The 23,066-nt window shown below is 38.6% G+C and overlaps 1 protein-coding gene and 1 long non-coding RNA gene across 8 annotated transcripts in view; one reads left to right on the forward strand and one right to left on the reverse strand.

Annotated features, from left to right (window-relative positions):
* The window catches only part of MATN2 (matrilin 2), a 78,208-nt gene extending 55,218 nt beyond the window's left edge, over window positions 1-22,990 (forward strand). For 5 of the 7 annotated variants that reach the window (XM_049822161.1, XM_049822169.1, XM_049822151.1 and 2 more), the window contains 18 exons: window positions 1,448-1,570; window positions 1,723-1,845; window positions 2,205-2,327; window positions 2,420-2,542; window positions 2,754-2,876; window positions 6,000-6,122; window positions 6,221-6,343; window positions 6,434-6,556; window positions 6,729-6,851; window positions 7,054-7,176; window positions 7,318-7,440; window positions 7,609-7,731; window positions 9,846-10,259; window positions 12,847-12,999; window positions 17,073-17,144; window positions 17,710-17,820; window positions 18,066-18,161; window positions 21,191-22,990. In XM_049822161.1, coding sequence (XP_049678118.1) covers window positions 1,448-1,570; window positions 1,723-1,845; window positions 2,205-2,327; window positions 2,420-2,542; window positions 2,754-2,876; window positions 6,000-6,122; window positions 6,221-6,343; window positions 6,434-6,556; window positions 6,729-6,851; window positions 7,054-7,176; window positions 7,318-7,440; window positions 7,609-7,731; window positions 9,846-10,259; window positions 12,847-12,999; window positions 17,073-17,144; window positions 17,710-17,820; window positions 18,066-18,161; window positions 21,191-21,243 — 2,375 coding nt within the window. In that variant the 3' untranslated portion in view covers window positions 21,244-22,990. The remainder of the gene's footprint in view (window positions 1-1,447; window positions 1,571-1,722; window positions 1,846-2,204; window positions 2,328-2,419; window positions 2,543-2,753; window positions 2,877-5,999; window positions 6,123-6,220; window positions 6,344-6,433; window positions 6,557-6,728; window positions 6,852-7,053; window positions 7,177-7,317; window positions 7,441-7,608; window positions 7,732-9,845; window positions 10,260-12,846; window positions 13,000-17,072; window positions 17,145-17,709; window positions 17,821-18,065; window positions 18,162-21,190) is intronic. The other 2 variants (XM_049822177.1, XM_049822187.1) reach the window with 2 other exon arrangements.
* On the reverse strand, window positions 10,158-17,077 carry LOC126047920 (uncharacterized). The gene is made up of 3 exons (XR_007508731.1): window positions 14,640-17,077; window positions 14,321-14,448; window positions 10,158-10,241 (listed from the first exon to the last, which is right to left on the reverse strand). It is a non-coding gene; the product is annotated as an uncharacterized LOC126047920 (long non-coding RNA).
* Window positions 22,991-23,066: the final 76 nt, after the last annotated feature.

The raw sequence follows: 23,066 nt of genomic DNA on the forward strand, positions 1-23,066 counted from the left end.
TGCACCTAGGACAGAGTAACACCAGGCACAAGTATAAATTGGGAGAGTGGCTGGAGCGCAGCCCTGCAGAGAGGGACCTGGGGGGCTGGTCGACAGCAGGTTCAGTTTGAGTCAGCAGGGTGCTCTGGCATCCAAGAGGGCAAATCGCATCCTGGGGTGCATCAAACACAGCATAACCAGCAGGTCAAAAGAGGTGATTATCCCACTGGACACAGCGTTGGTGCGGCCTCACCTCGAGTAGTGTGTGCACTTCTGGGCCCCACAATTTAAGAAGGATGTGAAGGTCCTTGAATGTGTCCAGAGGAGGGCAACAAAGCTGTGAAAGGGCTGGAAAGCATGTCCTATGAGGTGCAGCTAAGGACTTTGGGTTTGTCTAGTTTGGAGAAAAGGAGGCTGAGGGGTGACATCACTGCTTTCCACAGCTTTCTGAGGAGGGGATGTGGTGAGGGAGCTGCTGATCTCTTCTCCCTGGTACCCACTGATAGGACATGTGGGAATGGTTCAAAGCTGTGCCAGGGGAGGTTCAGACTTGACATTAGGAAACATTTCCTTACCAGGAGGGTGGTCAAACACTGGAACAGGCTTCCTAGAGAAGTGGTCAATGCCCCAAGCCTGTCAGTGTTTAAGAGGCAATTGGACAATGCCCTTAACAACATGCTTGAACTTTTGGTCAGCCCTGAATTGGTCAGGTAGTTGGACTAAATGATCGTTGTAGGTCCCTTCCAACTGAAATAGTCTAGTCTAGTCTATTCTAAGTCCTTGCAGGAAAATAAAGGGTGTGGGGAAGAAAGTGAAAGCAAGATGTTAGTTTATCTAATGTTAATTAATAGATTGTATTTTATTTTATTTTGAAATATGAATTTTATCTAAATTCTGTATCAGCAAACACCACTGAACATCTGCTTGCCCAATCAGAACTTCACAGCAGGAGCATGTGATTTGTCTTTCTCACTACCCTTAAATACTACATACACCAAACTTTTGTAATCCTACTTTACAGAAAAATGACAAACAACTTCTGAAGTTAAACACAGGGGAAAAAAACCCATAAATTTTTCAGGTTTGAGCAGGTTCATTACTGAAGATAAAATATGATGATAGAAAGATCTGTTTCTTACCAGAAAGTTTACTTGAAATGTGGATGTGGGATTTAGGTGCCTTTGGAAATCCCTGTGGGTCACTAATCTGCATGCTAGGTACACGTGAAATGCTACAAACTCTAGAACTGGAACAGTGGACTTTTCCTTAACAGTAAGGTTGTAAAATTAGCAGGACAAAGATGTACCTTTTCGTTACAATAAAAAAATACAGCAGGTGCTATAAATGATTTGCAGGATTGAGTCCAGTACACGAGCAAGGACAAGAACATTGAGTAGCTGGGCATTCTAAGACTTTGAACATTTTGCCCGTAACTAACACAATTTTTTATCTATTAAACTATTCCCAGGTAAAAATGTCTGCAAATCAGTCAACCATGGATGTGAGCATATTTGTGTTAGCACTGACAATTCCTACATCTGCAAGTGTCGTGAGGGATTCTCACTGAGAGAAGATGGCAAGACCTGCAGAAGTGAGTGATCGGTATCTATTGAACATTTTTGCACATGCACCAGGCAAGCAAGAAAGGGTTTTTTCACTTCTTACTGGAAAAAAATCTTCCTTTTGATACATTTTTTTAATATGTTTTCATTCAAAACCTGTATTTATATCAATCATTCCTAGGACGGGACATCTGCAAATCAGTCAGCCATGGCTGTGATCATATTTGCGTTAGCGAAGATGACTCGTATGTTTGCAAGTGTCATGAGGGTTTTCTTCTGAGAGAAGATGGGAAAACATGCAGAAGTAAGTACTCTGATAATTACTCATAGGCTTTTATCTACAGTATGTAGATTTGTGGAAGTGTTCTAACAAATACAGCAACAGTTTACTATTAAAATATAAGAGTAGTATTGTTATATCTGCCAGAAGCTTGTAAGAGACTCTGTGGACAAAAATAGTGTATTTTAATAGCCAAACTGATATGACTGGAGAAAAAGACTACTCTCAATTTTTCACGTACCAAGAGTAAGAAGTGTTTGCTGCCTAAATTTTTGCCCATTTCTTCCAGTGATATCAGTAGACCTAATAAAAGCTATTACTTCTCCCTGCTTGATACATTCGCTGTAGATGTGCTTTAACCAAATATCATCAACTGTTCTTAGATAAAGACATTTGCAGTTCAGTCGACCATGGCTGTGAACATGTTTGTGTTAATGCTGATGAGTCATACATCTGCCAGTGTTATGAGGGATTTGCACTAAGGGAAGATGGAAAAACCTGTAGAAGTAAGTATCCTTATCTTTAATAGAAGATATCCTTTATAATCTGTGCATTCATAGACATGTTTTAAATACTGGCAACCTTGTCTTTTTTCCAGATAAAGATGTTTGCAATTCTGTTGACCATGGCTGTCAGCATGTTTGCGTGAATACTGATAGTTCGTACATGTGCCAGTGCTATGAGGGTTTTGTGTTGAGGGAAGATAAGAAAACATGTAAAAGTAAGTTATTTTATGTTACTGTATTTTTTGCACTCAGAGGTCTACTGAAGAAACACATTGTGTTAGAGGTACGTCTTCTTATAGGGGATTTTGCCTGACAAAAAGGAGGATAAATTCTTTATTTCTAGGAGCTTATTGCTTTTAGTCTTTAAAGTTTTGGAAATGTTCTCATTCATCAAACTGTAGTAAATAAAATCTAAATTATTCCTAGATAAGGACATCTGCAAATCAGTCAGTCATGGCTGTGAACATCTTTGTGTTAATGATGATGATTCATACACTTGCCAATGCCACGATGGATTTGTACTAAGGCAGGATGGGAAAACATGCCGAAGTAAGTAGCTTAAGAATAAAAGAAGAAATTTCATTTTCCTTTTATTAAGAGGTTTTTCACCGATTCATAGTGGTCAGAACAGAATATTGTTCTCTATAGGTCATAAGACTTCTATAAATTAATTATTGTTTGAAGTAAAGATACATTTCAGAAAATCAGCCCATTTTAAGGTTTGAATGTAGCTTTTAAAATGTGAACTTCATTTCTATATTGAGTATGTTGAGCTTTAATCTTGAGCATAGGATGTTGCTGCATTTTACTTTGATGGGCTGAAGTTCTAATTGCCACTGTGTCATTCTGTGTATATTCATGCACATCATGACTTAACCTATTCCTTAACTTAAACACTCAGCATGTTCTTTTGTAAATGATAAGCAGATGAAACTCCTTCAGGCTCTTTATATATTTTCTAATCTTTTCATAAGTCTCTTCTTGCTCCTCTAAAACCTCTGCTATTTATCACCATCCTTGTGGGGTCACCACAGTGGTACGAAGTCTTCTAATAGGACACACAGCAAGGTCCAGGGTAAAGAAACAATAACTTACCTAATTCTTATTTGAATCTACCTATCCTTTTTTATCTTTTTTTTTTTTTTATCTGTCTTTTTTTTTATGAGCAAAGATACCATTAGTCTGTGACCAAAATATTCTGTTAGCACTTGTGTTCTGTTGGTTATCTACCGTGATTATAAGCTGTTTAAGACTCTCAGTCACATAGGTGTCCTACATCCTGTAAGTACAGCCTTCATTCTTTGTTTCTACATGTATAAGCTTAGTTCTGGCTATTTTAAAATAAATATGAGTTGCTGTTAACCATTGCAAAAAGATCATGTCTCCTTATATCAGCAGCTGCTCTATTTTTATTTGCCATTCTCTCAAAACTGGAGTAACCTACAAACTTGGTCAGTGATTATTTTGTATTTTCTTTTGGGTTGTTCATAAAAATGTGTAGTAGTAGAGGAGCAGGGCAAATTCTCAGAAACAAAGCCACTTGATGTTCCCTCATTTACAATTTATTCTGAAGACCTCTCTAGCCAGTGTTAATCCATATAATGTTGATTCTGTAGTCTATCTATCTCCTTAATCAGAATAAATACCAAATGCTGCCTTACTGAATGTTCCATTGTATGAACAGCATGAGCTTTATGAGCGATCCTCAATTAAAAAAGGTATTTATTTAGTTTTCCAGGATCTATTTTTCCATAACACCAAGTTGATTGATATTAATCCTCTTTCTTTGATTTTACTCTGAATCAAGTTCCACATTATCTATTCCATTATTTTAATGCAGATCAATGTCAAGCTGACAGGCTTACAATGAACTACTCATCCTTTTCAAACACTGGAACAGTAGTATTTTTTCAGCGTGTGTGCATATACTGGGGATGGAGACTGCTCAGTGTTTTGGGGCTTCCTCAGAGTTCTAGGAGTTACTGAAAAGTAACAAGAAGTATCCAAGGTGTTCATCAGCCAGCTCTTTTACAACTCTTCACTGCAAATTATCTGGAGTTAGTGATTTAAAAATGTGTGTGTTCAGTAGGTGCTGTGTGACCTGCTTCTCAGCTGATGAAACTCTTCACTCCAACAATATCATCAGTAGCCTATTTCATAAGTTCAGATCTGAATACACTAAATATTTTTAACATTTCTGCATTAAGATTGGCAATTTAGCATTTCTATTAATTAACAATACATTCTTAGAATGCTTTTTGTCCCTAATAGTCTTTAAATAACTTACTTATACTATCCTTTATTTTGTTGGCTATGCACCTCCTTGTCCTTTATCGTATTATTTCAGTGTTTTCAAATTCCTAATATTTTCATGTTCAGTAAATACTGTGAATGTTCCTTTCTTTCAATTATTATTCAAATCTTATACCTGTTTTGAATCTCAATTTCTAAATGAGGTTGCTTTTTTTAACTACTCTGACATTCTTTTAGATTATTTTAGGGAGTTATCTATTAAAATAACCTTAAATAGTGCAATCATTGACTTCTTTTATTTTTTTTTTTATTATTTCCCCCATCCCAAAATACTCTGGTTCATATTTGCTTTCAGCTATGTAAAATTCATCCTTTTGAAGTAATAGCCATGTCTGCTGCTGGTTTGTATTTGATTCTGTTTAAATTTGATTCTGACAAATGTGTCTGAGTTGCACACAGCTGTGTATAAGCAGATGCTAATTTTTACTTACATGGTAATTTCTTCTTTATCTGCTATAATGGGATCTAGTTTAGATTGTCATGCCTTAAACATAACGCTTGTTGAGTTAGAATATTGTCCTCTGTAGTGATTTTTGGAATTTTTGTATTGGCAGCATGAGACCTCCAGGTAATTTGGCTCAGACTGAAGTTCTTGTAAAAATACAAGTTTTTTCTTCCCTACACATTAAACCTAAGTATTTTGCTGAAGAGTTAATCTATACTTGACTGTCAGTACTGTTCTACTTTCTATGTAAAGGTAGTTCTCCATTAGCAATTGAGAATATTTTCTTTTGTGTTGCAGTGAAAAAGAAAGGGAATGCTGATAGATGGCTCCACTTCCTTCTGTACTTTCTCCCCATCTGTCCTTCTTGAAGAGGTTTTAACCAACTGGTTTTAACACTGCAGTCATACAAATCCTTCCATCAATTTTCAGCAATACCAGTTAGATTTTATTTATCCTCTTAAATGAGTAGTTCCTACTCTTCTGGGGTTTATGCAGACTCTTGGCATTGATGTAAGGATGTTAAAGAATTATTTTGCTTCATGTCCTGTAGTGTTTTGCTTAATTTTGGTTTTACCAGCATGAATTTGTGCTAAATGACTGTACTAAGTTATTCCCTCCTTTCACTCTTACTGCTTTTAATGTAAAGTCCTCCTCCTTAATCTAGTCAGATTAATCCTAAAATGATTTATTGTCAGTGGGAGGCCATCCAAACCATGCAATTCTGTCTGCTCAGATGGTACAGAATTTACACTGCATGTAAGCTAACCTGTCTATCATTTAACTGGCCAGAGATTTGCTTTCAGTTTGCAGACTTCCAGCTTTCTTTGCTCATGGGATTACCCCCCCAGTCTTTGTATTTATAAAAAAAAAATTAAACTAGCAAACCACATTAAATATTATCTCACTATTCCCAGGCAAGGATATTTGCAAATCAGTCAACCATGGCTGTGAACATGCTTGTGTTAATGCTGGTGATTCATTTGTTTGTAAGTGTCAGGAGGGATTCCTGTTAAGAGAAGATGGAAAAACATGTAAAAGTAAGTAGTCTGATATTTATCAGCATACTTTCTGTCTGCAGCTCATTCATGCTTGTGTAGAAATGCATTAACTATCAAGAGCTGTCATATGTTTTCAGATAAAGATCTTTGCAAATCAGTCAACCATGGCTGTGAACATGTTTGTGTTAATACTGATGACTCGTATATCTGCAAATGCCATGATGGGTTTCTACTGAGAGAAGATAGGAAAACCTGCAGAAGTAAGTAGCATGAGGACTTAATTTGATGAATTACACATATAATCGAGGCCTCTGCTGATGTATGTTGACTACCAACTGTTCTGTTTGCAGACAAGGACGTTTGCAATTCAGTCAACCATGGCTGTGAACAACTTTGTGTGAATACTGAAGATTCCTACATCTGCAAGTGTCGTGAAAAATTCATACTGAAGGAAGATGGAAAGACATGTAGATGTGAGTAGCCTGAGCTATAAAAGTATGTTTTTATTTGAGGCTTTTAAGTGTTGTGGCTGTGAGCATTTGCACATATGTATGTTTGTGATTTCCAACTATCTGAGCTGGTTAATAAAAGATATTATCTCTCTCTAACGAACCTCACCTCACAAACTCCATCCACTCTTATCAGATAAAGATGTTTGCAACTCAGTTGACCATGGCTGTGAACATATTTGTGTTAATACTGAGGATTCCTATATCTGCAAGTGTCATGAGGACTTCATACTAAGGGAAGATGGAAAAACTTGTAGGAGTAAGTTGTTTAATCTTTGTTTTCTACTTCCTGATCTGTTAATGAAACACACCATGCAACAGTAGTGTGTTATTTGCATCTTTAATATAGAATCAACTTCATGAAGTGAGCTCCTTCATGGAAGATTATTGCATAATTTTTACATTTTGTGAAAGTTATTTACCTAGCTAACTGTGCTAAATATAATTTTCATTATTCCAAGGTAAAAATATCTGCAAAACAGTCAACCATGGTTGTGAACATGTCTGTGTTCCAACTGGCAATTCATACACGTGTCAGTGTCACAAGGGATTTATATTGAGGAGAGACAGGAAAACATGCAGGAGTGAGTAGCTGAAACTTTTATGGGGAATATGTTTTTTTAGTCGTAAAAGAAATAACAGACTTAATTACACTCAGAGCTTGTTTGTGCCAGTTTTGCATTTAAGAAATCATCTAATAAGGAAATTCTCTTAACAATTCTCAGATAAAGACCTGTGTAAATCCATTGACCATGGCTGTGAACATGTGTGTATTAATAATAACAATTCATACAGTTGTCAGTGCCATGAGGGTTTTGTCCTGCGACAAGATGGGAAAACATGTCGAAGTAAGTAACTCAGTATGTCTGTCAGCCACTCTTCTCTGGCATTGCTACATAAAAGAACAAAGACGTTATACTCCTTTGTCACACATTCTTTAAATATCATGTTTGGAGTCTTCTAATTTATAAATATGTTAAATGGAATACATATAAATATTTCATTTTTTTTCCTAGATAAAGATGTCTGCAAATCAGTTGCCCATGGTTGTGAACATATTTGTGTTAATAATGACGATTCATACATCTGCAAATGCCAGGAAGGATATGTACTAAAAGAGGATCAGAAAACATGCAGAAGTAAGTACATTTTATTTAGAAAGCATTTGTTTGCTTGATTTCTAAAATTACTTGACCTCACTTCAAACGCCTCACTTCAAAAAATGCCTCACTTCAAAAATGGTATAATATTTGAAAGCCCAAAGCATATGTGAGTGTGATGCAAAATGTCTGAACAATTAACTTGATGTTCTCATAAGCAAAAAACTAACAAATTGGAACAGTTGTTTTGGTGTTGCACCAAGTACAATAATCATTCTTTCCAAACATCAGGAAAAAAGCCAAAGTGAAATCTGATTATCAAGGAATGTGCACTTTAATCAGATTCATATATTGTGAAGCTTTTATCTTTATATGCTCCAGTTTAATATATGATTAATTCCATTTGCTTATCTTCCAACATGACATGCTTAGAGTATGACATGCATTTATCTCATCACCCCTTAATACTTGGAAGAGAAACTCTTCTACTGAAACTCACTAAAAACATTTATTCTGCAAAAATGGATGCCTTAGTTGGGGAGACTGTTATTACCAAAAGAATGGTAACATGTTCATGGCTGATCTCAATCCTAACTAAAACCATTCACCATGAACTGCTGCCCTATCTTAACTTACGCAATGATACTGAGGTGGTTCTGATATTTGTATTCATTGCATTTCCATTGCCTTAGTATGTGTGACACATCTTTTCCTCAGATGACTGCAGAAAGGAATTCTTGGACAGCAGTTTTAAAACTGAGCTACAGTGTAAGAAGAAAAGCCCAAGCTTTAAAGCTGAAAATTCCTTATTCCTACACTGACTTGGTAACAGTATTTTCTGCAGCCAAAGTAATTTCTGCTGCACAGTTCTCTCTTGTATAGCGCTTACAGCATTCTTACTATACAAACATCAGAGATGAGTGGAGGTCAAAGTTCATTTGCTCCAGACTAAGATGCAAATCTTACATTCCTTAGTATGGCAAATTCTCCCTGGACGTTATATTGATCAAATAGGAGCTAAGAATCTCTGCAGCCAGCCCCTTGCACAAAGTGCACTAGGCTGGAGGCAATTGCTTTCCAGAATAAAAAAAACACCTGGCAGAACCACTCTGCAGCTTCAAAGATATTCTCCAATCCCTAAATTCCCTAACCTTGTCATGGATGCACAGTGCCTACAAACTGCTTTGATTTTTGTATGTGCACTTGCCAAAAAGTATGAGAACTCCAAATTTGTCAGTCTGCTGACAAACTCCCAGCTTTAATGGGTAAACAAGAAAAGGTTAATTTCAGCAATACATAGGCCTTCTAATTACAAGACTGTTAGAGAGTTACAAAGAAAAAACCTTATATAAACAACTCTGATCCATGTTTAGCAGCTAGGCACATTTCTAGCATTTACTCTCTCACCTATAGTTTTTTTAGCTGTTTTCCTGCCACTACAGGTTTAAGTTTGTGCTATAAAAACATGTGCATTGTCTGAATTTTGTCCCCAGACTTGACCCTCATCCTAAGCCCTAGGACAGGCTGCCTAAACCTTCTCTTCTCGCTCAGCCTTGCCCAGGTTCTTTGGCTTTTGCCTCACTGTTCCCTGCCACTCTAAATATGACTCCTAGATTTTCACCTTATATACAAGTGTGGTTTCACTGACTCATTTCTTTGTACCACCTTTACCTTTTTGCTACTTCTGCAACACAAATGCAGCTCCAATGATTCTCTTCCATGTCTTTTAGTGCTGGTCATCTACACAAATGTAAAGTTAGCATACTGGCCTATCCCTGAAAGAAAATTATGGCAGCTGTCTCCATATCCTAGCTATGTTCCTCAGTCACACAATTGTCTCCACTTAACAGTCATTCTTAAAATTTGCTGATTGCTGCTGTATTTTTAAGAGTTGTAGTATTCTGCTAAGCAGCATGTCTCAGTATGTATTCTGTCACACATCTGTGATTATATTTTTGTTAAACTCTTGGTTATAGGCACACCCTTAGCTTTTGATATAGACTGTACACAACATCTTTAAACACACTGGCAAAGTTGGATGAGCCAGAAACTCAGGTGATCTCTAAGTTTATACAATCCCTGGTTACCTAGGTCCCTTCTTCAGCTTTGTGGAGTTTTTTTATGATCTGAACACTCTGCTGCTTATTTCACAGGATGCACTGAAGGCCCAGTTGACCTGGTGTTTGTGATTGATGGATCAAAAAGTCTCGGCGAGGATAATTTTGAAATTGTAAAACAATTTGTCTCAGGAATCTTGGATTCACTTGAAATTTCACCCAAAGCTGCTCGAGTTGGTTTGCTTCAGTATTCCACTGAAGTTCGCACAGAGTTTACATTAAGGCAGTTCAGCTCAGCCAAAGACATGAAGAAAGCTGTATCGCAAATGAAGTACATGGGGCGAGGTTCCATGACAGGACTAGCTCTGAAGCAAATGTTTGAGAGAAGCTTCACAGAAACAGAAGGAGCAAGACCATTTTCAGCAAATGTCCCTCGAATCTCCATTGTGTTTACGGATGGACGAGCCCAGGATGAAGTCTCCGAGTGGGCTGCTAGAGCAAAGCGAAATGGTAAGTGGAGATTTTTTGACTCATTCTAAAAGGCAAATATTGTTAGAAATAAGATGTAGTAATAGTGTGGATGTGCTACAGTATGTACTAATCAAGAAAGCATTTGCAAGAGCAGTTTGGCTAGTACAATGACCCCTGTAGCAGAACATCATATCTTTGGCGTTCACAGGAGCCTTTGCTACAAGGCATGTACGTCATCCTAATGCAGGACCCACGATGAGTCTCTCGCCACTGCAGTTCCGTGCCATCCACAGGCAGTGGTACTACCCACCTGGCATGCCATGCAGTGCCCTGAACATATCCACTAAAGGTAGACATTTGATACAGAGATTTGGGAACACTGGAAAGTTCATCAAAAATTCTAAGAAAACAATAAAAAAAAACCGAACCTGTCTCTTCAAAATACAGAAATCTATCCTCCTGAGAAATACTATGGTAATAATTGATTACTTTATATTTTTATTTACATATATCCTGTATTTTTAACCAATTTTATAGTGCTGATGGTGTTCTGGAAGGAAGATGTGTCCTCTTTACAAAAGGATATAGCTATAGTGCTGTCTATCTTTCTGTTTCTATGTGCCTTATCAGGTGATATGCTGAAATGTAACTGAAAACTGGCGATTTTTAATTTAGAATATGTCTGGGCATAAATCCATCGTCTAGGACACCTGTACCACAAATCAGAAAATTTTCAGCTGTTTAGCAGAGTCAACTGATAATTTCCAAAACTTTTCAAGAAAATAAAGGAACCTTTTTTTCTTTGCAAAACATTTTCTGAGAAACTGCTTCAAGAACCGTGGCTGATAGCACACAACACAGAGAAAACAGCCAGACTTTAGAAGATACTGCACATCTTTTTTCTGTTCTTGTTTTATTGACTTCATATATCAATCATAACTTGATACACGATTAGTATACTGTTGGTCAGGACTGATACCTCTCTGTAAGGAGAAAAGGGAAAAATGTCCAAGGGTATGAGAAGAGCATGTGTTAATAAGGGTGCCATTACAACGAAATATAAACAAAGTGGTTTTTAAAATATTAAAAACAAAACCAAAGATTTATATGCTAACTAATGAGATCAGAGAAATTACATGGAGGATTTACAGGACTGAAGAAGGAAAGAAGCACAAGCCAACCTTGCTTACTTGCTGAATGAAACCTCAGCTCCGGACTGCTTACGCTGATATTTGTAATGCTACAAGCCAAATCCATCCCCTGTGTAACTGCAGTGTAGGCAATGTAGTAATGCTGAATATGAAATTGGCCTTGACTGCTTTATCACTGATATCTCCAAGTCTTTAAAAAGCAACAGACCTCAGCATGACTGGTCCATTCATTAAATTGAATCAGCTTCTGGTGAATGCTTTACTTTCCTGGCTGAAGTGCAATCGTAGGCAGATTCACGATGAAAAGTAAGGAGATGCTTATGTTAAATGTTAAAGAGTTGGAAAATGTGTATTTTATGATGTTATCAGGCCCCAGATTCTTCAGCAAAAAGGTTAAAGTTGCAATTCAGTGAGTGTGTAGCTGTGATAATATAGATATATCAAACCTCCTCATCCTAAGTTTTATCTGAAACCAGCCAGCTGAGAAGGCAGCTTCTGCACTTGAATCTTATAAAAGAGCATGAAATACTATGAAGCTAATAGTTGTATTATGAATTACAAAATCAGTATTAGTTGTGGACACTTTTTAAGCCAGAACTGATGTAAAGAGAAATGTTTTATCAGATCAGTTGTTCACAAGAATAAAAAAAATAACTGCTGAAAAAGGGGATACTGAAGATCACTATGTTTTGTATTCATTGCTTGTTTAAAATCTGTCTGGTGAGTGGGCTGTGAACCACTTCTTCCTTCCATGCTTTCAGAGTGAAGAAAACTACAAATCCTCATTTACTTTCTCCCTAGCACCTCTGCTGGAGAAATGCTTGTCTGGAGCATCCCTGTTATGAGGCTCTTTCTCTCCTAGCCCCACAAATAATATCTTTTCCCATGTTGTTACCCTCATAGGTCTGGGTGCCTTTGCAGTGCCTCCCAGATGACAAGTGCCCCTTAGAGTGCAAGAATCTAGTCTCAACGTGCTCTGAGGATTTCAATGAAAGACTACATATTTATATTTTTCTTAACAAAAATACTGCCATCTTTCAGGATTCTGCCCCATTTGCTAATATATAATAGATCTTCCCATCAGTAATTAGCTCTATTGCACACAACCTACCTACACAGACACACACAAACCAGGAACTTTCAGTGCAACTGTGAGGCTGACTTGTGTGATTCTCTTGGCTGTTTTGCAGCACTCTTTCTGGGTTCATTTACTATCAGTAGTGGCCAACCGACTGTCATATCTAACTTAAAAACTATCTGTTAAATTACAGCAAAGCAGTGAGTTTCTACATGTCTCTCAATAACTAAAGCATATTAAGCCTGTTCAAAACCAATTTTGAAGTTACATAGCACATACATTTCTTGTGCTTTTCCCTTCTCTCTCAAATGACTAATGCTCATATTTTCCTTTCATGGCAGAACAAGGGTTTAGAACTGCTGATGTAATAATTATGTGCAATTTCTTTTGAATCTAGGTATAATTATCTATGCCATTGGAATAGGAAAAGCAATTGAGGAAGAACTGCTGGAAATTGCTTCTGAGCCATCATATAAACATCTCTTCTACGCTGAGGATTTCACAGCTATGGAGGACATCAGTGAAGAGCTAAGAGCCCAAATCTGTGAAGGTAACTGTATTCCACTTCCATTGAGAAAGAAGAGGAATGAATGCTTTTAGATACTTTTCAGGCCAAAAAGGTCAACTAGTGTCCTAGTATAGGTCATAGATCATTGGTGTCAGACATCGCAAGGCATAAGTCACTCACTGAAATTTTTCTGCCCTTTATTACATGAGGAATATAGACCCTTAATCTATTGCCAAGTAAAGGTATATAATAATTGTCTTTCCTTTATTTTCATAAAGGTTGCATAAGGTGTACGCCTCTGTGCTCAGAAGAATCAATTGCTCCCTCCCCTTTCTTTTTCTACGGTTAAGTCAGCCATGCATTGAACCCCACCCCACCAAACAAGCATTATCTACTTCATTAGGCATGTGGGAAAATAATCAGGGATTTGTAACGTCTTAATGAGAATAAAAAATTACTCTTAAGACCAGTGGCAAAAACCTAAACCACAGCAAAACAAATCATCAAGAGCTGTTGTACATATTTATAGAAGACTAAAAATAGTTCATCGAACATACATTCACAGCCACAAAGAGTGGATCTCAGTTATGCATAAACTCCAAGTTTTGCTCCACAAATGTGGAAGGTTTGTTCCAGAAAGCACCCTTCCTCACTCTGGCACAAACAGCCTCTATATAAACATTCCCAGCTGAAGTTTTGCAAGGGGAAGGGGGAATGTGAGCTGGGACAAAAGCTGCTCAGCCAGAGAGAGGACAGCATGTCTCTCCCACTCAGACATTATGCATTCCCAGGACTTAGTATTTTTGTACACTCAAATTGGTACCTGAAGCAAAATTCAGAAACATCACTGTGAATATTATTAGTCATAGCACTAGAATTGTGCAAGATGATTTAATTTTCACTAGCTTTTATTTAGTTGTTTTTCTTGGAATTAAATGCAAACAGGTTTTATTTTCTTCTCTAACGTTACTGTGTAAAATTGGCTGGCAAGCAGCAGTGCATTTCTTCCTCATAGAGATGTCAAGGAAGAATCTGAAAAAAAGAATCTAAGAATATTTCTTAGGTTGTATATTCTTTGTGTTTCTCTCAGTTCTAAGAAGTCCTAGTTCCATCTTTCTGAAATACAAAATACTATGGTATCATGAAACCAAGTCTGTTCAATTAACCTTCTTATTAGGCAGATAATCTGCTGATGATAGCATATAATCTTAAAAGCTTGGGGAGACACCAAATCCAAAACTATCTGGCAACCGGTATAATTCTCACTCATTACCAAACCCCAGAGCTTGGTGATGAAAATGCATCTTTCAGGTACCCACAGCAGTATTTAGCAACCACAGTTTTCTTTAACTACATTACTTACCATACGAAAAATAAGTAAAACCTGCCCCTTTGTGGCAGTTTATAGACTACACCTCTAGTAACTGGGCAGAGCTGGTGCCTCTTGGCTTCTGTCCTCCTCCTCTCTCACCAACAGGTAATGCCTCACACCTGTGAAATGAGGAGCCAGCCTTGTTTTTCTGGACACTCCAGGACTATCTATTGCTCATCAACTCACTCCACCAGAAATTCTGCTTCCAACCCTGTTACACAAGCTGAAAGTTCACTTTTTTACAGCCTAATTTTTTTCCCCTCCTTTGCAACAGCAGTAATTTAATTTTTGCTCCAGCCTTGGTCCTTACCTGAGGACTTCTGAGGCTCCAGACTGTGAGGGCAGTGGGAGACCCTCTGAACCTCATGGACTCCACTGACAAAGCCTCTTATCCCCAGTCCCAGCTGTGAATGGGCTGCATGTTTCCAAGTAAAGCAGAAGCCTCCAAATCTCTTTCAGGGTAAGGCTTTTTCCTTTCATTCTGCAAGAATGCATCAGCCTTGTAGAATAGCTGCTGATTACCATTATTCATTCAAGATGACTAGTAGAAAAAAAAAAAAAGTGGTTTTCTCTTTTGCCTCTTAAGATGAATTCAGTCAGAAGGTTCCCATTCATTGCCTTGGTTAATGTTCATTTCTCATCTGACTGGAAGCACTAAGAAGGCTGCAGCAGTGTCATACATAATAAGCACTCATCATGATTGCCTCTTCACCCGTTCTGAGCATGTGCATTAATTACATGGTCACATACTATTTTTGTCACAAGACCCCAGCCCTGATCAGATGACAGTACTCAGCAGCCTTGCTGGTTAACATTCTGTTCTCCTTCCAAATTGCAGATCATTATCACTGCTGCAAATAGTCAGCTGCTGCTTTTGACATGTTTGAAGATGCTTTCTCACAGGCTTTTCCTAACAGAATACTTAGATTTTGTTATAAAAGAGAACACTAAAAACAAACACCTAACTTTAGCATTGTTCCCCAACAAATGAGTATTTATGTTCACTGGAGTGACTTCACCAAGGGACTCAGTTCAGGTTAGCAGACTCTGTTGCTACTTGCCTGATTATTTACAGCTTTACAGAGGTGATTAGATCAGAAATCCTTGGACCCTGACCAGTTTCTGAAGCCTGAAGAGCAGTTTCTGAAACTCCCAGTTCCCATCCCAAACTGGAAACCTTCTGCCACACCTCTACCAGTCTTCTTTCTGTCCCTTACATCTGACCTCTAATTACTTGTCTATACCAGCCCAGTGTCCAAAGCTCGAAAGTTTTCAGGTCAGCTCCTCTGCCCTTCCTAGACAGCCTCCTCATTAGCCTACAGCTCTCAAACAACTTCTAGAGCAAGTCATTACCCAGAGTCAAACGCTCAAGATACATCTTACCTGTTTCTTCCGTCCTACACTGGAAATTTCACCATCCTTGTTCCCAGTTGATCATTCTTCTGCTAGATTCCTCACGCAGTTTGTTTCATTCCTTACCTTGTGATCTCATCCCACACCTCTCTGCCCTGAACTCTTCTTCAAAATCTGTGTTGCTTCCACCAGCTGGTTACCACAGACTTTTTGATATATATATTGTAGTTCTTCCCACTGAACTCTGGTCTTCTTACTCAACCACTCATCTCCATTCATTCCCTGTTGCTCATGCTCGGTCATTCCAGCCCCAACCCAGAGGGTCTTACCTCCTTCCCAGTGCAACTTAGCACAGCTGCATATGTATTATTGTGCATCTGTCAAAATTCACTAGACCAACAGAAATCCCAATAGCTACAACAAACCTCTGGGGCCCAGAAGTATCTTCCACCTCCCTTCATGGCATATTAGGAGAGTTTGCACCCATCACCTTTTACCCTCACACATTCACTTTCAGTGAAGGAACTCTGGGTATATTTGCAGGGAGGGAGTCCCAGATGTTCCATCTGCTCCCCTGGCATAGTTGATCAAGTCATGCGATTGTTAAATATATGTTCTTCAGTTCATCTGGGCCATTAAGGGCTCCACAGTTAATTGAAGGTAAAGCATTTATTTTCTATAAAAGAACCCACTCTTAATGAACCAAAAGTGCCTCTACATTACCCTCTTGCGGCAAGAAAGGGGTAGTGCACAGAACGATTCGTGGGTATACCTGCATACAAAGTTTCCATTTCTTTCCAGACACCCTTTGACTAAAAAGATGGTTATGTGGAGTCTGAAATAAACTCCTATATTTTAAGGATGTGCTTCATGAATTTTTTTTTATTTTATTTTTGCTTATAACTGTAGTGCATCAAATAAACTCTACTGCACCCTTCTCACCTAAACACTCCCAACTCCCTGATCAATGTTTCCCATTATAAAGAAGAAATGTGAAGGAAAATAAGAAGTGTCTTCCTTCTTCAAGCAGTTTTTTGTTCTTATCAAGTTCACCCCAAAGGACTCATGAATGACAATGAAACATGCAAGACTTTTCACTAAAGGACAAAGTAGTCATTTCAGATTGCTTCACTACTATTAATCTATTCATAAAGCACTTCTTGTTTTGGAAGAGTTCCTCCGATAGTCTGAGTTGAAGGGCAAGTCCTGGAGTTTCCATCAACACTGAACCTCTTCTGAACTGCACAGGTATGAGGCATTCTCCATGTGTTACGAGAGACAGAGAGAAACACCAAGTTACTAATAAGAAACATCTGTTTCTAGGGAATGTGAACATTTTTATTGCTCCTTTTGTGATCTCATTTCCTCTGGCAATTTCTTTCTACACCAGCCTTGAAAGAGTCAGCTCACCAGCAGGATCCATCATCTGGGAGGCTTCGCAAGACTGGACCGCAGTCTTCAGGTTTGCCGTTTTAAGTCAGTGTCCTGCGGTCTCCCCAAATCATTGCTAAGTTGCCTCTTCATGCCGCCTTCTGTGAAGAACCCTTAACAATTCTCCTATGAGAAAATTGTTCATTCCATTCCTTTTCCTACCCCGCTCCAAGCCACCCTCCTTTCTGCAATTCAAATCTGCTTTGTACCAAAAATTTGAGATTGACTGTAACAAACACATGGCTGCATGCTTCTTACCACCATCCAAATGAATTACTTCATGGGGAAACTTGTATTTCAACACTGTGCTTGTTATTTTAAAGCATGTTCAGCTTTCAATCACTTCTGTTTCTCACAGGAACCTTCACAACTCCCTTTCAGTTCTGCAACCCACAACTTAAATCATGTATACAGTAAATACAGCCTAACAGCTCCTTCACATTTTTGTATCCCTAGTCCTCTCCATGAATGATCCTCACTGCAATCAGTGAGATTACTCACTAATTAAGGAGAAATCAGTGCATGTGAGTAGAAAAAATACTGTATAATTAAGTGAAGTGGGTTTGATTTTTAGACTTTTGGGGGGTTTCCTGCAGGACCTGAATCAACCACAATAGCCATCACAGATGTCATTGCCTGTCCCAATCTTGCAATACACCACAAGTATCTTTTTGAAGACAGTCACACTCACTCAACAAGAACAACAGGTAATCAGGTTACCTTTGTTTAGAATAATCCAGACTGCTCTTTGAATATATAGGCCCAAGTGCCATGTACTATTTCCCAGTATTTACAAAATCTGCCCCAGAGCATTCCTTTGGATGTTGACCTGTTTTAAGAACAGGAAGCTATATTAAACCTGCTCTGCATTTATAAGTCCTTGTCGTTTCCTGCTCCATCCTATTTGATTTATTCAGCATTTAGCCTATGCTTGACTGTTTCTGTTTTTCAGCAAAAGCTTCAAAAGAGAAAGACCAATGCAAATGTGAAAACCTTGTGACATTCCAGAACTACGCAACCAATGAAGTAAGAAAACTCACTCAGCGATATATCCTTTCACAATAATTGTTTCTTACATACAAGACAAGTGGGGCAGGTTAAAAGAAACTAGAGCACATCAAGTCTAAGCTGTCTCCATACCTCAAATCAATCTACTGTAATGAAAAGCTAAACTACTTAATAGATAATGTTAATCTCCAAGAAGTAAGGCTTTCAAGACTTGCAATCTGCCTCTCCTTCATAGAAAGGACCACAATATTAACAAGGATCTTAACTTTTAATAATCTCTAACAGTAAACACCTTCAGGGACAGCAAAGAAATGACTGGTCAAATTCAAGACTAACACTCTTTGCTTTGGGTTATTTCTTCAGATGGCATCAAAATAGCATTTACTGACTACAGGAGTCAGAATACAGGAGATGTTTCCTTTCTGAACCACTTGGTAAAGTGCCAGATGCAGCGAGTCACTTAAAACAATACTCCAAATGAAGAGGAATTCACAGGACTGAGACCCTATTAGTTTTGCATAAAAAATATGCAGATAAAAATTAGCTAAGTGCACATCAGTAGCTCCCCGCCCCCGACAAGTTAGTCTGTCTTTTCAAGGGAGCTGTTTGTACAGTAGCCTTTACACTATCTCTAACATCCACCAGATGTCTCAGGAGACAGCAGCAAATTGGCAATACAACTGTCTGCGTTATTTTGCATCATGCAGTTTTTATGCAGCAAATTCCGGCGTCGTCTTCATGAAAGCCGCTTCTGCCTCATCAAATAGTGAGACATCATATCTTGTATTTAAGTTTTGTAACTGTGTGAAAGAGCAATAAGCACTCTGCACTTTCTGCACAGGAGAGTGCAGGGATACCAACAGCTCTGAACTGTGTGCTTCCTCAACAAGAACAGCTTCAGACTGAGGAACCTGTGGAGTTAAGTCTGTCCAGAATCAGGCTAACAGAGCCCTCAGTGGTCATGACAACAGGCAAGACCACAGAGGGCTCTGTTAACCTGATGCAAAATACTGCCTACCAGTTCAGACTTACCTCCAGCTGTAACTGCAGCAGCTGGCCTCGCTCTCTCACCTTCCCTAGTGAATCCTTCAGCAGGTAGCTTAAGGAATCATGTTCTGATCACTTGATTAATTTTAAATTTTTCCAAGCAAAGTAGAATACCTTCATAAGGGGGGAGAAAGCCATTGCATAAGGTTATTGCTAGGTGCTTGAAATGCTCAACATATATATACTTCTCTGAAGCGACTTCTCCAAAGTCTCCAAATGACTTCAGAGAAAAATTTCTAGGTCATTTCCCACATCCTTAAGAGCGCTATCCAGACATGCAGTTCCAACCTCGATGCTGACAAGAAAGCAGACCACTCCTTCCCGCTTCAGCAGAAACCTTCACTGTAATCTCCTGCAGCTGGGCTATGAGGAACTCTGAGTTTACTCAGAATCAAACAGAGCTTAGCAACATGTGTGGTTTTGCTTTACAATTTGAGCAGCAACCTCGACATCTGTGAAGCACTCAAGGTGATGGAAAAGCTGCTGACACTGAGCTGGAGACCTTTGCATTTTGACAGAACTGTGCCAAGCACTTCCCCAGAGCACTGTGCAACCACTGCTTTGAACAGAGTAAGAACTACCCAGTTTCCTCTCCATTACAAACCTCATTTATCTGCCTTAGCGGCACAGATACTGAGTGATATACTAATTCTTGATAACTGAAGAAGACTGCTGGCCAGTGCCCATCCCAGTAATCTGAGGGGAGTGCAGAGAAGGAGAACTGGCTACAAACCTAGCTCCAGTTACAGAATATAAATTTAGAGGAACCAATCCAAACTGTTGATTTGTATCCAACTACATTTAACTTCTATCAGTAGATGAATGCAGTTTCTACTGCTTGAACCTTGCCTCTTGTAAACACTTGAAACATTGATGTTGCATAGAAAGCAGCTCAAATGATGCTAGCATGCATCTAGTAATCCCTTCTGCATGACAGCTGAGGAATTACCAAATATAAATCCAATGTATGGGCAGGCTAGGCCCACAGAAGCAGGACTCCCACTCTTGCTCCTTACTAGCAAGGGGATAGATTCTCCTGCTGTCAATGTGACTGGGAGGGTAACACACACGGCTGTTCTGGCCAAACTCAGAGGCTGAATTCAATTTGCCAGTCTACCCTAACCAATTTCCAACAGCCCCTTGTCCAAGATCCCACTTCTATATGCCCAGTTCTCCATTCTTCCTTGTGCAAGACCTTAAAGCATTGAAATCAAGACAACAGACAAGCAAAGACTGGGGTACACCAACTTAGTCCTAAGGCAGGCCTCAGTGCTTTCAGTTCTCTCCTGATGCTAGGTTCCCTCTTCCTCTCACCTTCCCTAGCTCCACCCTTACCATGGCTCTTGGAGAAAGGTGGTCAGGTAAGCAGTACCAATCCAACCTCTTCCTGCAGCAGACATAGCATTCCTGTCAGCTGGAGGCACTTATCAGGAAAGTGATACTGTACACTGCTTTGCATTGCTACAGCTTCTTACTTTCAGTGGAGCCAGCCCTAGATCCCATGGAGCTTGTTGTGCTCTACTCCACATCTGTCTGGAAACCACTGGCTTTGTAAAAACAGTACACTGCGCTACACCAAAGGGCAGGAATGTGAGATCATCAGCAGACATTCCTACTGCAGTCACGGAGCTCCATAGAGTTTTACAATCTACTGTTAGCTTACGTGTTAAGAGAAACATTTTTTTAAACAGCATTAACTAGGATAAATATTTAGTTTCCCTTTAAAACAGGAAAATGGCCAGTTTTCAGAACTACCAGTCTTTTTAATAAGCTGCAGCATGAACTACATGTCAAGGTATGTCTGCTACTGCATGGGACTCCACACAGCTTTCTCAATTCAGCTGATAAAAGCAGAACAAGAAAATACAGGGTAGTATTAGATCACAAACTACTGGGAGTCAAAGAGGGTAACAAAGAGGAGAAACAAGGGCAAGTTTACAGACCACAGCAATCAGGCAGCTGACACTGTTTTTTCTATCAATGTATCCTATCAGTAGCTCTCTTTCCTTAACATTTGCCTACTGGAAGAAATGACAAAGAGAATGGAAGACTTGGAAAACAGGCTAAAATACTGATCAAAATTTGAAGTGATATACTACACTGTGTATTTATACATACAAACTTGTCAGAGCTATTTTCTTAAACTGGTTCAAAGTAAAATAACAAATCCTTGTTTCTGAAGTTGAAAAGAGTATTTTGGATCCCTGCATCTATATATATACTATGTTCTGTCTTGCATTGATTGCAGATAAGAAATGTTGAAAATTTTATATATATAAACGATTTAGCAACTAGCAAAAAAATCTAATTAAGCAGAACTAAACTGAAATAAGCTATGCAAAATAATAAAGTGCTGTTATTTTTTGAAGTGAAACCTCCATGTTTTGAAGTACTTTTAGAGTATGAATTTATTTGGCTTGCTTTTCTGTATTTCCCTCCTCCACTCACTCTGCTAGCATTTTAAGCACCCTATCTGTATGGATATATATATAGTTATATATATACATATATAAAAACAGAACAAGTGGGACAGCATTCACAGCAATTAGGTTTCACCTGTATTCTTCAGGAAGTAGACTACGGAAATCAGTTTGAAGTAAAAATACAAGTTTCTACATTTGTGTTGAAACTGATGAAAGTAAATGCACAAGTGGAAAGTCTGCCGGATTATCAGGGTATCACAATCTAAAGTTTCAAGTACTACTTCTCTTACCACATCCAGACCATCTAACTTCTCCCTACTGTGCCTTGGTCAGCATTCAGCAATGCTCTAAGTTTCCTGAATGCATCTAGTATTTTAATCATGAAAACATTCTTTGGGCAATACAACTAGCTGCACGCCTGTTTGTCAAACACTAAGACACTAAACCAGCAAACAGCTTCCAGCCATTCAGACCAACTGAACTGCCTTATAGTTTTACTCCTTCCCCTTGGCAGCAACAGCATGCTTCTGCTAGCTTTACTTTCACACCTACAGCCGTACCTAAACCATCTCTTGAACCACCAAAATCTGTGGTTTAATAAGTAGAGACACCAGCACTTCCTCCTTTGCTTTGACACACATTGGTTTGCCTCTTTTCTATCTCCAAATGGAAATACACAACTTCTGCTTCTGGTATAGAATGGATGAAGTAGTTGCAGCAAAACTAGATTAAGTGATCTCAGATAAGCTAATGAGCGTACACAGATATATAACAGCAAGCTTTAAAAGGTATCTTGTGCTTTAGCGTACTTTGGCAAACAGAATGCAAGTTCTGCAAGCAAACTGGTAGATACCAATATTCATTAGTTTTTTTACTGCATGTCAGCAAAGCATTGGCACCTCAAGTAATTATCACTAGTAATAAGGAACATCCTGCAGCCACGGTCTTGCACAAAACTGGCACAAATCTGTAAGATACCAACGTCCTCAGCAACAGTGACTTGAGAACACCAACTCATGTCTCTAACATAATGTCTTCAAAACACCAAAAAAAAGGAGTAATTTAAAATCAACTTTGAGAAGTTAATTGGTCATCTTATTTAAAGTATGATATTATACATCATGCCTAGCAGCTATCCTATTTGCCATCTGACAGATATATATTCTCTTGGAAGGAAAAGACAAAGGGGATAATTTGCATTAGTACGTTTTGTCGTGGTTTGACACTTTGTGATTGACTTGGTAAAAACAGCGTGCTTTTTTTAGTGTAAGTAAACCCTTTGGGATCCCTCACCAACATCCCAAATTTGCTACTGTGCCTCACATTACACCTTGTTTTTGCATTAGCACTCCAAAACCAAAAACTAAGGAAGCCCTAGCCTGATTTGGCACCATACTTGCCATCATCAAGTCCTCCTCTGCTTACCTCTTGAGATCCACAATTTCCAGAGAAAGAAACAGGCAAGTTTTGTCCTG

This window comes from Accipiter gentilis, chromosome 2, assembly GCF_929443795.1.
Source record: "Accipiter gentilis chromosome 2, bAccGen1.1, whole genome shotgun sequence".
NCBI classification, from domain to species: domain Eukaryota; kingdom Metazoa; phylum Chordata; class Aves; order Accipitriformes; family Accipitridae; genus Astur; species Astur gentilis.